We start from the raw sequence: 15,252 nt of genomic DNA on the forward strand, positions 1-15,252 counted from the left end.
AACTCCACTGTACACTCTTTTTAATGTAGTTTCTGTAAAGACACCCCTCCTCTCAGCGCTGGGAGCAGGGCTGCAGCATGTGCAAGGGAGGCAGCATTTCCTATTCTAAACAAGTCTTCACACTCAACTCACTGAACAAGGCGGGGGGGCGGTGCATTTAATCTGGGGCAACCCAGATCCTGCTTGGTGGTCAGGCCCTAAACCTATAACCGATCTCATCAAAGTACTGGTTGGGGTTTGCCACTTTTGCTTAAAGATGGGGTGCCTTTCTGGAAGAAGAGCAGGAACAATGGATTTTGCAGGTAGCACGTGCTGAGGCACCAACAAAGGCTGGTTCTCTGATGGGACGACAAAATGGTAGAAAATGCTTTAAAATGGTTGCCGTATCCGCTAAACGCCCTCACTCCCCAAACCCGTGCCCTGCGCAAGAAGAAGGGGGAACCACTCCCGATGAGGTCCGGAGGCACCGTGATCAAAGCTGGGGAGAAAGCGGCTGGACGCGAACTGTTTCAGACCCCGGGCACATCCGGGAAAGCGCGACCTTCGACCTCGGCGGGAGGAAACTTCCCCTCACGCCCTGAGGGTTCTATCTCCCTCCCGAAGCTACGCTTGGTCCCGCTCCGCTCCCGTAGTTCCTCTCGCCCGCAGTTCTCGTCCTGGAAAGAGCGCGAGACTTCCGGCTCCCCGCCCCTTCCCATCAGTCCCCGGTGCTCCCCGCCTTTGCTTCTTTGAGTTGGTTCCAGATCAGGCACGGCGGGTTGTAGTTTGTAAGCCGAGGCGCCGTTCTGCGGGTGACGCAGGCGCAGCTCGGGCGGCGCGAGCCGACCGCCCATCTTCTGCTGTCCCACTTTGTTCGCGTCTACTCGGCCCCGTCGCTGAGAGCCCCGTGTCTCCCTCTCACACTCGCAATCCCCGTCGCGCGCCCGAGGCAAGGGGCGGGCCCAGGTCACCGGGAGAATCTGCTGGCCTGAGCGCGAGACGAACGGCCACCACCGCTCCCTGGTGGGGGAGGGGAGGGGCCTGGAGAGCCGGGCTGTGGCCGGCAGCTGGGACAGGGGCCTGCGGGTGGGCGGGGAGGTGGGCGTGGAGGCCCCTGGGGGAGAGTGGAGAGTCGGATCCCTACAGCTCCCGGGGCCGAGGGCTTAGGCTGGCGGGGACAGCGGAAGGTTGGCCTTTGCGGAGGGAGGCGGGCGTGCTGCCTCAAGGGGTGGGGGGGAATCCTTTGCTCCTGTCGTCATTGTTCAACACCCCGATTATTCCTGTCCGGGCTCCAGGCCCCTTCTTTCCGCGCCATGGGTGACAGTGATGACGAGTATGATCGAAGGCGCAGGGACAAGTTTAGAAGAGAGCGCAGCGACTATGACCGTTCCCGGGAAAGAGATGAAAGACGTCGAGGGGATGATTGGAATGATCGGTAAGACACTGCTTTTTCTTAATTTTGTCCCCCGTCTTATTCTCTTGCATTCAAGTCTCGTTGCATTTCCCTTAAGGTTTTATTAGAGCGAACCATATGAAATCGCTCATACTTGACCGTTTCATGTGGTTCAGCCTATTTGCTCTTGGCCAAGGAGCTAGCTGTGGCTTGATTTTTGAAATGTCCAGCAGATCAAAGCAATAAAGGTAAGAGTTTAAGTATGAAAAACCAGTGTTTTTGTGTGTGTTTTATTGTTTGTAAATTATACCCCAAAAATGTTGATTCAAAAAAAGTAGTATTACAGAATTGACTTGACTGGAGAGGTTGTCAGACAAGTACCCTAGCAGGATATGTAAATTTCTTGTAATAGTCTAACCTAAAAACTGAAAGAGTTCTTTGAATAGTGATGGTTGGGTTAATTGATTAGGTTTGACTCAGCTAGTGATTAGCTTTTTGGGATGTTCTTGAGTTAATTATAGTTGAGGTGTTTCTGTTAAGAAACAGCTGATAGGGGCTTCCCTGGTGGCACAGTGGTTGGGAATCCGCCTGCCAGTGTAAGGTACACAGGTTCGAGCCCTGGTCCGGGAAGATCCCACATGCCGAGGAGCAACTAAGCCCATGCACCACAACTACTGAGCCTGCGCTCTGGAGGCCGCGAGCCACAACTACTGAGCCCGCGTGCCGCAACTACTGAAGCCCGAGCACCTAGAGCCCGTGCTACGCAACAAGAGAAGCCACCGTAATGAGAAGCCTGCGCAGTGCAACTAAAGAAAGCCTACGCGTAGCCACAAAGACCCAAAAATTAAATAAATAAATTTATTAAAAAAAAGAGAAACAGCTGATATTTAAAGGAACTGTGGAAGACTTTTATCTAAGGGACATCATAAATATCTAATCGGTGAGCTGATGGCGCAGGCTTGATTTGGAAACAGGTTATCAGGGAAAAAGTTTGAGGTGGCTTATTGCAATAGCATTTATTCATTCAGTGTTGTTTTGAAAAGTGAGTTCAGTAAATCCTTCAGTCAGTATATCTCTTCACTGTGGAGACTTTATGTGGCACTTTGTTTTGTTTAGTATCTTCTAAGAATGTCAGACGACAACAAAAGGTGTTCTTAATTCTGAAGCTGGCTAAGGTATAGTTATTGCCCTTAAGGAGTTTACAGTCTGGGGCTTGGAGTGTGGGGCAAAATGGCCTTGGGTGTATTTTGCAAATGAGTATATATGAGAGGTCATGATGAAGATGTGAAATGTTGAGGGAACAGATCTGAGGGAGGGGACAAGTGGTGGAGGTGTTGTAGGGGAGAGCGACACGAAAGGGACACCTAGCAAGGCTTGGAAAGATGAGTGGGGATTCCTCAGACACAGGTGGAGTGTGCACCTTGGAGTTGGGGGCATAATGTTGTGCACAGAAAAAAGCACATGTTCTAGTTTTTTTAGAGTAGTGGTTCTCAAAATCCCTAAGAGGTCTTTGAGCTTACAACTATTTTTTTTTAAATTTATTTTATTTATTTTTGGCTGCATTGGGTCTTTGTTGCTGCACACAGGCTTTCTCTAGTTGCGGCGAGCGGGGGCTATTCTTGGTTGCGGTGCGCAGGCTTCTCATTGTGGTGGCTTCTCTTGTTGCGGAGCACGGGCTCTAGGCGTGCGGGCTTCAGTAGTTGTGGCTCACGGGCTCAGTAGTTATGGCTTGCGGGCTCTAGAGCGCAGGCTCAGTAGTTGTGGAGCACGGACTTAGTTGCTCTGCAGCATGTGGGATCTTCCCGGACCAGGGCTCGAACCCGTGTCCCCTGCATTGGCAGGCGGATTCTTAACCACTGCGCCACCAGGGAAGCCCCTAAGCTTACAACTATTTTTTATTTTCTTTTTAATTTTTATTATTTTTTAAAAATTCTTTTTCATTATGGTGTATTGCAGAATGGTGAATATAGTTCCCTGTGCTATACAGTAGGACCTTGTTGTTTATCCATTCTATAGAAAATAGTTTGCATCTGCTAAGCCAAACTCCCACCGCATTCCTCCCCCGCCCCCCGGCAACCACAAGTCTCTTCTCTATGAGTCTGTTTCTGTTTTATAACAGTTCATTTGTGTCATAGTTTAGATTCCACGTATAAGTGATATCATATGGTATTTATCTTTCTTTTTCTGACTTACTTGACTTAGTATAATCTCTAGTTTCATCCATGTTGTTACAAATGGCATTATCTCATTCTTTTTTATGGCTAAGTAGTATTCCATTGCATATATTTACCACATCTTGTTTATTCATTCATTTGTTGGTGGACATTTAAGTGGTTTCCACGTCTTGGCTATTGTGAATAGTGCTGCTGTGAACATAGGAGTGCGTGTATCTTTTTGAATTATAGTTTTGTCCAGATACATGCCCAGGAGTGGGATTGCTGCATCACATGGCAACTATTTTTAGTTTTTTGAGGACTCTCCATACTGTTTCCATAGTGGCTGCGCCAACTTACCTTCCCACCAACAGTGTAGGAGGGTCCCCTTTTCTCCACACCCTCTCCAGCATTTGTTGTTAGCTTACAACTATTTTCATAGTAATATTAAGATAGACAGTATTGTTGTTTCACTGTACTGGCATCTGGTACTATAGCAGTGGTGGGTAAAACTGCTGGTGCCTTAGCACAGATCAAGGCAGTGGCACCAGACAGTTAAAAAAAAGTTTCACTTCATGTCATTAATGAAGCAATAAGAATTTTAAACTTTATTAAATTGGATTCTTGACTACATGTTGTTTTTTTTTTAAGTTAATTAATTTAGTTTTGGCTGCATTGGGTCTTCGCTGCTGCATGTGGGCTTTCTCAGGTTGCGGAGAGCGAGGGCTACTCTTCGTTGCGGTGTGCGTGCTTCTAATTGTGGTGGCTTCTCGTTGCAGAGCACGGGCTCAAGGCACGCAGGCTTCAGTAGTTGTGGTGTGTGGGCTCAGTAGTTGTGACACGAGGGCCGTAGAGCGCAGGCTCAGTAGTTGTGGCGCACGGGCTTAGCTGCTCCGCGACATGTGGGATCTTCCTGGACCAGGGCTTGAACCCGTGTCCCCTGCATTGGCAGGCGGGTTCTTAACCACTGCGCCACCAGGGAAGGCTGACTATGGTTTTCAATACATGTGATGATAGGAAGGATGCATAAAGCACTTCTGCATGTAGTGTGGTGGTTACCTTGAGGAGGAGCATTTGTGGGATTGAGTTGTGAGCTGAACTAACAGTCCTCATGCCCCCCCCGCCCCGCTTCAGGTTTGTTACCTGATTGAAAGGCTATCAAACAGTGCTTATTCATATCTGGGTATTTGGTAGACATTTTGAAAAAAGTTAAGAGAACTTGTTACTTTAAGGAAAATTGTCAGTTTTGTTGCCAGTGAGGAAGTGGAACTTCCCAGTGTAAACTAAAATTTTGGAAAACTTGTATCTACCAGTGTCAGCTTGACAGCTTCCTATTACTTTAAAGACTTTTCTGGTGAGATAGGGAGTGATACTAAAGATTATGATATTTTGATACCGTGTAATGAGATGTGTGAAGATCTTTTCAAAGAGCAAGGTAGAATAATGAATTTTAATATAGAGTACAAAATGTTCATTGATTTAGTTTCAGATTCAACATTGCAGCTAGCCTTTAAGCAGCTATCTCTTGCCAAGTTTTGGGTAGTATCAAAAGCAAAGAATATCCCCAGCTATCTGAAAAGGTTATTAAAGTGTTCCCTTTTCCAACTACATATCACTGTGAGGCCAGATCTTCTTATTTTTCAACCAAACAGCGTATCATAATAGGTTGAATGGAGAAGTATATACTATGAGAATCCAGCTGCCTCTATTAAGCCAGACCTTGAACAGATTTGTAAATGAAATAACGATGCAACTTTTCTCACTAAATTTTTTTGTAAAATAGCCATTTTTTATAAAAATGTATAAATGGGTAGTTTATGTTATTATATAACTTCAAAATTATTAGGTTTTTTTTCTGTTCTAATTATGAATACAGTTAAGTATTGAGAGCTCTCATGCACATAAGCAAAAGCTCTTCAATCTTCAGTAATTTTTAAGAGTGTAAAGGGGGTCCCAAGACTGAACAGTTTGAAAACCACTGGGTTATAGCAGAGGATTTTCTTTTTTATTCTGTTCGATGGAGATGGGGTTGGCTGGTAACGGGTAGAGAACCTGGAATGACAGCCAGGAACCAAGGTTTTTTTTTTTTTTAATAAATTTTATTTATTTATTTATTTATTTTTGGCTGCGTTGGGTCTTTGTTGCTACATGTGGGCTTCTCTAGTTGTGGCAAGCGGGGGCTACTCTTCATTGCGTTGCGCAGGCTCCTCATTGCGGTGGCTTCTCTTGTTGCGGAGCACGGTCTCTAGGCACACGGGCTTCAGTAGTTGTGGCTCGTGGGCTCTAGAACACAGGCTCAGTAGTTGTGAGACATGGCCTTAGTTGCTCCATGGCATGTGGGATCTTCCTGGACCAGGGCTCAAACCCCTGTCCCCTGCATTGGCAGGCATATTCTTAACCACTGTGCCACCAGGGAAGCCAGGGAAGGTTTTGAATAGTATTTTGTACTGGCATTTAAGCAAGGGCATGGCATGATTGGATTTGTGTTTGAGAAAGATCACTTTGACCTTGGAGTGGAGGAAAGGGAGAGACCAGAGGTAGGGAAGACAAACCAAGGCTGCACTTAAAGGAGAAATGGCCAGGACCGGGGCACGTGGACTAGGGCAGAGTTTGTGGGGCAGCTTTCATTTGAGGCAGAGGATTAACAAGCCAGCAACAAATTAGTGGTGAGGGTGACACTTGATAACTGGATACCTGGCGATACTGTTGGTGCAACTGAGAGTGGGAAACAGGAGAGGGGAAGCAAGTTTGGGCCCATAGTGATAGAAATAATAGGCTCGATTCTGACATGTTGATTTTGAGGTGATAGTGGCCGTCTAGGAGGGGTTGTTGATGTTGGTCTGAAGCTCAGGAAAAAGGCCAGGCTGGAGGAGTTGGCAGGCCATCAGTTTGTGGGAAATGGCTGAAGTGATGGAAGTAGACAAGAGTTTTTTCCTCTTAGAGGGAAGTTTTATAATTTCAGGCTTTTAGTCTCGTGTCTCAAATATGATGGGAAGGGCCTGTCCAAGAGTGTGATCTTGGGATATCCAACTGTGTCTTACTTACTGCTACTTGTTCTTGTCTCCAGAGAGTGGGACCGTGGCCGGGAGCGCCGCAGTCGGGGTGAATATCGCGACTATGACAGGAATCGGCGAGAGCGCTTCTCTCCTCCCCGACACGAGCTCAGCCCCCCGCAGAAGCGCATGAGGCGAGACTGGTGAGATGGCCACGGTTTCTCTGTCTTCTCTTCTCAGCCTCGGTTCTACCTGGGCCTCAGCTGTCTTCCCTCACTTCTGCTGAGAACTTTCTTGGTCATTTCCTTTTCTCAAAGTTCCCATAAACCCATCTTTTTTGGTTCCTCTAAACCCTTGGGTGAGAGACCACATGGCAGGTGTGCCCCTCCCTCTGTCCCATCTGCCTTTGCGCTCAGGAGACATGATGGCCTTCTCTGTCTGACTTTTGTGTCCCCCACCCTCAGGGATGAGCACAGCTCTGACCCATACCACAGTGGCTATGAGATGCCCTATGCTGGGGGGGGTGGGGGCCCAGCTTATGGCCCCCCTCAGCCCTGGGTTCATCCAGACGTCCACATCATGCAGCACCATGTTCTGCCTATCCAGGCCAGGTAAAGACCTGCGGTTCTGGGGTTCTTGGGAGAAGGGAGTCGGTAGGCCTGGGGGATGGATTGGGGCTGCTGAAGACCACGGCTGGAGCCAGGAGAAGTGGGTCAGGCACACTGGCGTGCCCGTGGGGGTGGCCGCAGCTGGCGCCTGGGGTCATGTTCCTGGTGGGCGAAGGAAGGGGGCAGCTGGCTACCTCGGCCCGCCATCCCCCCACCCTCTTCCCCCACAACCAAGACTTCCTGACCGGGCCCCCCCCTCAGGCTGGGCAGCATAGCAGAGATCGACTTGGGTGTGCCGCCACCTGTGATGAAGACCTTCAAGGAGTTTCTCCTGTCTTTGGATGACTCTGTGGATGAGACAGAGGCAGTTAAGCGCTATAACGACTACAAGCTGGATTTCCGGAGGCAGCAGATGCAGGATTTCTTCCTGGCTCATAAAGATGAGGAGTGGTGAGTGCCCCTCCTCTCCTGCTGTCTTTTCCCTGGCATGTTTCCCCTGGCCCCGCCAGCGGAGCCTGCAGCCCTGTCCTCTTCCCATTTTCCCCAATCCAGAACTTCCTGGGGGTGGGGGATGGGAAGCGTCACAGCACTGGCTGATGGGTTCTCCTCCTCACTTCCACGTCCACCACGGCCCCCACGCCATCTCCCTTCCCCACTGTCCTCAGTGAGTGAGACGCCTCCAGGCAGCTGGCCAGAGCCACCTGTTCCCTTGGGGCAGCAGACTGCTTCCCACTCGCTGATACTGGGTCACTGTCATCCCTGATCGCCGGGACCCTGTTTGGCCATGGCATCCTCCCAAAAGCAACGAGTGAATCCAGACAAGAAAAGCAAAGATCTCAGTGTCGTTTGACAGAAAAAGAATTTTAATTTTTTTCCTTTTGTGGATGTTTTAATTTTAATCAACCATCTTTTCCCCCCTTCCTGCTCCTCCTCCTCCTCATCCTCTTTCTGCTCCTCCTCCTTGAAAAGAGCCAGAACTGGGAACTACACCCGCTCATCGACGGAGCTCGGAGCAAACCCACCTCCACCCCCACCATACCCAGCCCATACATGAGCCCCTGGGCTGACGGCGCTGCCCCGGCCAGGCAGACAGGCAGGGCACTGCTGTGCACAATGCAGCGGTTTAGCTGAATGTGATTGCTCAGGCAGCTAGTCAGTCAGGGCCGCCTCCGCGGAGTCCCGCGGGGGTGGGGCATCCGGGCCGGGCGCCCCAGCCAGGAGCCAGCCGGTGGCCCACCAGCCAGCATGGGCCCTGGGCGCGGCTAGTTAAATCTTGAGCTCTGTTTGACCAAGCGGCCAAGGTAAAGATCCTGGAGGTGACGCCTGCGGCTTTCCTTTCCTCTTACGCTCAACTCGTGGTTCTGTTCTGTCACCGTCTCCTCTTTCTTCCTAATCTGTGTCTTTGTCTCACTCTCTCGTGAACCTTTCCTTCTTTCTCCGTCCTTGTTCTTGCTCCTGCCTAACGCTTCTTTCTCCTGTTTTTTTTTTCTCCCCCTAGTCTGTTTGGTCTTTAGTTTTCCTTTTTGTTTTTGACTTCTGGGACTTTCTCTCACTTTCTCCTTTCTTTTTTGCATAGCCTGATTTCTTCTGTCCCTCCCCCCCACTCCTGCCCCCCTGCCCAGGGTCCTAATTTAAGTGTTTCCTTTTTCATGATCTATCCTAACGCCCCACCCTGTCCTCTCTCGATCCCTGTGGGCAGTACCTGAGGTTATAAGGGCACTTCAGTTTCTCCCTTTGCTCTTTCCCTGTCCCTTCACCATCTGCTTATCTTCCCAAGGGGGGAGAAAGGTATCCTGCCTTTTTTGGCTTTTCCTTTCTGGTGATTTCAGGTTTCCCTGTCTTCCACCAAGGGATGGAGGGAGCTGGTGGGAGCAATCCTTTTAATGACTCTAGTTTGGGGTTGGCAAGGAGAGGGAGGTTCTTTGGGGCCTACTATTTCCTTAGAGTTCCTCTGGGAAGCTTTGGGAAACTACACTTTTTAAAATTCGTGTTTCCCAGATACTCAGGGCAGTCAGTCTGCCTCCAGCCCTGGCTCCCCCTGTAGTCATGCTCTTTCCAGATCCAGAGCTCTTAGTTCCTGGCTCTTCCCTAGATCTTCTCAGAGCATAACCTCTGGTTCCTTTTGGGGGGATTGGGTGGTTCTAGTGCACCCCTCTCCCCTCATCTCTGCTTTTATGATCTTTTGTGGGTTTGAGAGGATGGGGGCTTTCCCCTGATTTTCCTGGGCCCCTCCCCATGTCCTGGCTCTGGCCTCCAGTGACTGTTTGGCCTCTTCCCTCCCCACTTCCTTCCCAGGTTTCGGTCTAAGTACCACCCAGATGAGGTGGGGAAGCGTCGGCAGGAGGCCCGGGGGGCCCTGCAAAACCGACTGAGGGTATTCCTGTCCCTCATGGAGAGTGGCTGGTTTGATAATCTTCTGCTGGACATAGACAAAGCTGATGCCATTGTCAAGATGCTGGATGCAGGTGGGTGGATTGGGAGGGGTGGGATTGTCTGGTCACCAAGGTCTTGGTTGAAAATGGAAATAGATGGACAGAGAGCCAGAGGCTGAAGGCCAGGGCCCTTGGATGGTGACCTCTGCTCCCTTTGTTGGTAGCTGTGATTAAGATGGAAGGAGGTACAGAGAATGACCTACGCATCCTGGAGCAGGAGGAGGAGGAGGAACAGGCAGGGAAGCCTGGGGAGCCCAGCAAGAAAGAGGAAGGCCGGGTTGGACCAGGCCCGGGCGATGGAGAACGCAAGACCAATGAGAAGGATGACAAGAAAGAGGATGGCAAACAGGTCTGAGTGCCGGGGCTTCTGGGTGCTGCCTGTGCCGCCTGGGCAGGAGAATGCGGCTGCCTCAGGGGTCGTGTCTCCGGTGGGGGAGAGGCGAACTTGTGGGCTCAGCTGTGGAGGGTGGGCGGGGCCCTCTGACAAAGGCTGAAGGGGAGACCAGCATCCCTGGTGATTTGTCTCTACCTGTAGGCCGAAAACGACAGTTCTAGTGATGACAAAACCAAGAAATCCGAGGGTGATGGGGACAAGGAAGAGAAGAAAGAAGACTCTGAGAAAGAAGCCAAAAAGGTGGGCTCTCCTTTGCGCAGGGTCGGTGTCGGGGCTGGGTCCTGGTACCTGACTCATCTCCCCTTGCTGTGGCTCTTACAGAGCAGCAAGAAGCGGAATAGGAAGCATAGTGGTGATGACAGCTTTGACGAAGGCAGTGTGTCCGAGTCGGAGTCGGAGTCGGAGAGTGGCCAGGCCGAGGAGGAGAAGGAGGAGGCTGGTAGGTTTTATTCTCTTTGTTTCTGGTCCAGTCTCTTCATACTGACCGGTGTGGCGGGGGGAGGTGAGAGGTTTGTGAAATTGATGGGAGGGTGGCCTTTTGGGAGGGACTGATGCGGGGAGGTTTGACAGCTTCTCTATCCTTCCCTCCTCAATTGACAATAAATTTTCACCAACTCCCACCACTTCCTGCATAGAGGAAGCACTCAAGGAAAAGGAGAAGCCCAAGGAAGAAGAGAGGGAGAAGCCTAAGGACGCTCCTGGGCTGGAATGTAAACCCCGACCGCTGCATAAGACTTGTTCTCTCTTCATGCGCAACATCGCGCCCAACATCTCCCGGGCTGAGATCATTTCTGTGAGTGGGAAGAATGGTACTGGGGGCAGGGGTGACACCCAGGCTCCATTCCTTCGGGTGGGGGCGACAGCGAGAAGATAACCTGGCACTGCTTCTGACCTACATCTCTGTTTCTCTGATGGGGAGGCCTCCTTCCCATGGGCCCACGCCCTTCAGAGAGGCTGGCCCTGGTTGCATGGTTTGCTTTCAAGTGCTGTTATTCTTAAGCCCTTAATTGTTTCTTCCTAGTCCAAGGAAGGATGAAAAGGCAGTTCCCCAGGGTTCTGAGGACATGGGGATTGGAGGAAGAAGTGAATCCTTGAATCACAAGTGGGGCTTCTGTTTCTGCTTTTCCAGCTTTGTAAAAGATACCCCGGCTTTATGCGCGTGGCATTATCGGAGCCCCAGCCTGAGAGGAGGTAAGGAATGGAGGGAGGTGTGACCCTGGATACCTCGGGGAAAAGGTGCAGGGGAAGATTGGTGGCCAACATCACGTCCATCCCAGGATTATGCTGACATTTTCTTGTTTAGGTTTTTCCGTCGTGGCTGGGTGACCTTTGACCGCAGCGTTAACATTAAAGAGATCTGTTGGAACCTGCAGAATATCCGAGTGAGTCTGGGAGTGGGGCTGTTGAGGGAGGGAAGGCGGGGCTCCCCCTGCTCCACACAGTCTCTGATCCCTTCGTTCATTGATGGCTTCATCCATCTGCTCCTTATTTCATCCATTTAGTCTGCTCACGTGAATTGTATGCAGTTGTCTCTCGGTTTGGCTCTGAGACTGTTCCTGTGAACAAGATACCCCGGTCCCTGTCCTTAGGGAGCTCAGTCTGATCGCTAGCGTGCTCGGTCGGGCCAGTCTTTGAGTGGCTCTTCTTTGGCAAGTGTTGGTGAGCCTTCTGTTCCCTCCAGCTCCGGGAGTGTGAGCTGAGCCCTGGTGTGAACAGAGACCTGACCCGTCGTGTCCGCAACATCAACGGCATCACCCAGCACAAGCAGATAGTGCGCAACGACATCAAGCTGGCGGCCAAGCTGATCCACACGCTGGATGACAGGACCCAGCTCTGGGCCTCTGAGCCTGGGACGCCGCCTCTGCCAGCGGTTAGTGACTCCTCGTGGAACTTGTTAAAAAGCCGCTGGTTCCCCCTCATCTGCTGTGGGCACCTCTGGCCTTACCTGGTCTGTAGCACTGACCCCCTTGTACCCACCCCCGTATTTGCCCCTCTCCTCCTGAGCAGCATCTCCAGCTTCCATCAAAACAGATTGGTATTAGTGATTACTTATCGGCTAGGGCAGAACACGTACACAAATTAAGACAAATAATGAGGCAAATGTAACAGCCCAGCCGAGCCCTGAACTCCTTTCTGCCCCACATTGCCTTTTCAAATGAGAAGGTTCCTAGGCTACCCTGAGGAGTTTTGTCTGCTCTACCTCTCTCACCCTACCAGAGTCTGCCCTCGCAGAACCCCATCTTGAAGAATATCACTGACTACCTGATTGAGGAAGTGAGCGCTGAGGAGGAGGAGCTGCTGGGGAGCAGTGGGGGGGCCCCTCCTGAGGAGCCTCCTAAGGAAGGGAACCCTGCAGAGATCAACGTGGAGCGGGATGAGAAGCTGATCAAGGTGCCAGTGGGTGCAGGGTGTGTGGGGCGTGGGAGAGCCTGGCTCGGGGCGGTAAAGGGGCAAGTGTATGGGGAACTCTCAGCTTCTCATTTCTCTTAGGTTTTGGACAAACTCCTCCTTTATTTGCGCATCGTGCATTCCCTGGATTATTATAACACGTGCGAGTACCCCAATGAGGATGAGATGCCCAACCGCTGTGGCATCATCCATGTTCGGGGGCCCATGCCGCCCAACCGCATCAGTCACGGAGAAGGTGACCTCCCAGCTTTCCCACTCCTGGTTTCCCTCTCTCCCAGCTGCCTCTGGCCTTAGTTCTGCTCTGGTAGCAATGCTCTGCCACCCTCTCCTCTGATCCCCGCCTCCGGGCTCCCTTCTCCAACCTGCTCTCCGTCTGTTCCAAAACCACAGTGCTAGAATGGCAGAAGACATTTGAGGAGAAGCTGACTCCGCTGCTGAGTGTGCGGGAATCTCTTTCAGAGGAAGAGGCCCAGAAGATGGGTCGCAAAGACCCTGAGCAGGAAGTGGAAAAGTTTGTGACCTCCAACACCCAGGAACTGGGCAAGGATAAGTGGCTGTGCCCTCTCAGTGGCAAGAAATTCAAGGTCTGGGATGTTAGACATTTGTGTGTTAGGACTGTGGGAGGAGAGGGTTCAGCCGGGAAGCCTCCTCAGAGCCTGGGGAGGAACTGCTCATTGGGATGAGACAGAGGGAAGGTGGAGTGTCCTTGCAGGTTGGGTCTGGGGAGCTAGGGAACCCTCATTGCTGACTCAGTTCTCACCCCCTCCTCTATTCACCCAGGGCCCTGAGTTTGTACGCAAACATATCTTCAACAAGCATGCAGAGAAAATTGAGGAAGTAAAGAAGGAGGTTGCATTTTTTAACAACTTTCTCACTGATGCCAAGCGACCAGCTCTGCCTGAGATAAAGCCAGCTCAGCCACCTGGCCCTGCCCAGAGTAAGATACGATCCATGAGGGTCTGCCCCATTCCCTCTCCCTTGACTGTTCAAAGACTCCTGGTTTTATTTATTTATTTATTTTTGGCTGCGTTGGGTCTTCGTCGCTGCGCGCGGGCTTTCTCTAGTTGCGGCGAGCGGGGACTACTCTTTGTTGCGGTGCGTGGGCTTCTCATTCATTGCAGTGGCTTCTTTTGTTGTGGAGCATGGGCTCTAGGCACGCGGGCTTCAGTAGTTGTGGCTTGCGAGCTCTGTAGAGCGCAGACTCAGTAGTTGTGGCGCACGGGCTTAGTTGCTCCGAGGCATGTGGGATCTTCCAGGACCAGGGCTCAAACCCGTGTCCCCTGCATTGGCAGGCGGATTCTTAACCGCTGCACCACCACGGAAGCCCCTCCTGGTTCTCTTTAACTTGTTGTATCCTGTGAAGTTTCTACCTCACTCTCAGGCCATATTACTAAAAAGCCAGCTGTCCATCTCCCGCCACTGCCCTGCCCCCCTCCCCCCCCGCAGTAATTCATGTCCCTGTCTGTATTGTACTCCCCCCAGGTCTGACCCCGGGACTCCCCTACCCACACCAGACTCCCCAGGGCCTGATGCCCTATGGTCAGCCCCGGCCCCCCATCTTGGGCTATGGAGGTAAGTGTAAGAGGGAGTTGAAAGGACCTGGACTGGGGCTGGGAGAAAGAAAACTTAGCTAGGATGTAGTTGAGGTCACAGTTTTTCAACTCAACACTGATCTTTTTCATAGCTGGTGCTGTTCGCCCTGCAGTGCCCACAGGAGGGCCTCCATATCCCCATGCTCCCTATGGTGCTGGCCGAGGGAACTATGATGCCTTCCGAGGCCAAGGAGGTTATCCTGGGAAACCCCGGAACAGGTGAGACTGGGCTAAGATGTCTAAGTTTTCTTGGCCCTCTTCAAACTCCCTTTCAGGGACCCTCAAATCTCACCCCCTCTTACCTCTTTCTAATCTCACAGGATGGTCCGTGGAGACCCACGGGCCATTGTGGAATACCGTGACCTGGATGCTCCAGATGATGTGGATTTCTTTTGAGTCATACACGTTTCCTCACTCCTGGTCATCATCTATACTTGTGACTGCCTCGTCCCATCCAGCTCTGAGAAGTTTTTGTACGTTCAGCCCTACTGCCAATAAAAACACTTGCGTGGTGACTCCTGGCTTAATGTATATATGTAATATACTTCCCCAGATGCTCCCAAAAATTAGCTGGGGCCATGGTTGGCTGGGCCTTGCCACTTTATTGACACCAAAGATCCCAGGCTCTGCTGGGGCTTCCTGAGGGTCTGACATCAGGCAGCCTCTGCCTTTGAGATGGGTTAGATCAACGGGTATGGCGCTAGAGAAGCCTCAGTCCAGGGTGGGCAGCTGCTTTTTTGAGTTACAGCTGGTCAAGCACAGGTTGTAGAAGGAGTTGGGGTCAAAGGCTGTGCTCACCTCTCGCCAGCCCACCCAGCCAGCAGCCTGTAGTTCACTGGGGTTTTTCGGGGCACCCCAGCAGTGAGGGTCCAATACCAGGACGTAGGCTTCCGTGCCTGGCCCCAGGCACACTCCCAGCAAGGCCTTTGACCGGGCATCCGCATCCCCTCCAACCATTACAGGTCCCCCGCCCCCTGCGAAGTGGGAATAGAGCCTCTCCAGTTCCCCCTGAAGCCCTGCTCCACGGGGCACGTGACATAGGCGCCCTTGGGGACCCCCGAAGTGGTCAAGGCAGAGGCTGGCCTCTACACAGCCGATCCAGCTCCGAGAGCCCCGGAACCCGGGGGGCTTGTCGCCCATGTCCTCCAGGGCCGCCTGCACTGCAGCCAGTTCGGGTACGCCCGCCGGCCGGCCCTCTGGCCACGAGCACAGCGTTTGCAGAGTGCGGTAGCCGCAGCCCCAGCCCCGGTCGTCCACGCCGTCGCAGCCGTAATGATAGTAAATGTAATGGCCCGAGAG

At 51.8% G+C, this 15,252-nt stretch overlaps 2 protein-coding genes across 6 annotated transcripts; one reads left to right on the forward strand and one right to left on the reverse strand.

Moving 5' to 3' along the window:
• The first annotated feature begins 769 nt into the window (after positions 1–769).
• Positions 770–14,468, forward strand: SRRT (serrate, RNA effector molecule). 5 transcript variants are annotated; one of them, XM_082670594.1, is made up of 20 exons: positions 770–1,002; positions 1,275–1,414; positions 6,593–6,721; positions 6,983–7,129; positions 7,388–7,576; positions 9,422–9,591; positions 9,723–9,907; positions 10,094–10,192; positions 10,274–10,391; positions 10,588–10,745; positions 11,082–11,143; positions 11,256–11,334; positions 11,634–11,822; positions 12,170–12,343; positions 12,443–12,596; positions 12,752–12,945; positions 13,142–13,298; positions 13,832–13,933; positions 14,046–14,172; positions 14,274–14,468. In XM_082670594.1, exons 2-20 carry the CDS (start codon positions 1,293–1,295, stop codon positions 14,347–14,349), a joined length of 2,631 nt encoding a protein of 876 aa, XP_082526720.1. In that variant the 5' UTR covers positions 770–1,002; positions 1,275–1,292; the 3' UTR covers positions 14,350–14,468. The 5 variants fall into 5 exon arrangements, with proteins under 5 accessions (XP_082526720.1, XP_082526719.1, XP_082526723.1 ...); XM_082670593.1 differs by having other exon boundaries at positions 770–928; XM_082670597.1 differs by having other exon boundaries at positions 770–928; positions 14,330–14,468.
• Positions 14,469–14,556: 88 nt separating this feature from the next.
• UFSP1 (UFM1 specific peptidase 1) lies at positions 14,557–15,210 on the reverse strand. Its single transcript, XM_082669454.1, has one exon. The coding sequence runs from the start codon at positions 15,091–15,093 to the stop codon at positions 14,665–14,667; it is 429 nt and encodes a 142-aa protein (XP_082525580.1). The 5' UTR covers positions 15,094–15,210; the 3' UTR covers positions 14,557–14,664.
• Between the last annotated feature and the right edge of the window lie 42 nt (positions 15,211–15,252).

Source organism: Grampus griseus, assembly GCF_964374135.1.
Source record: "Grampus griseus genome assembly, chromosome: 14".
NCBI classification, from domain to species: domain Eukaryota; kingdom Metazoa; phylum Chordata; class Mammalia; order Artiodactyla; family Delphinidae; genus Grampus; species Grampus griseus.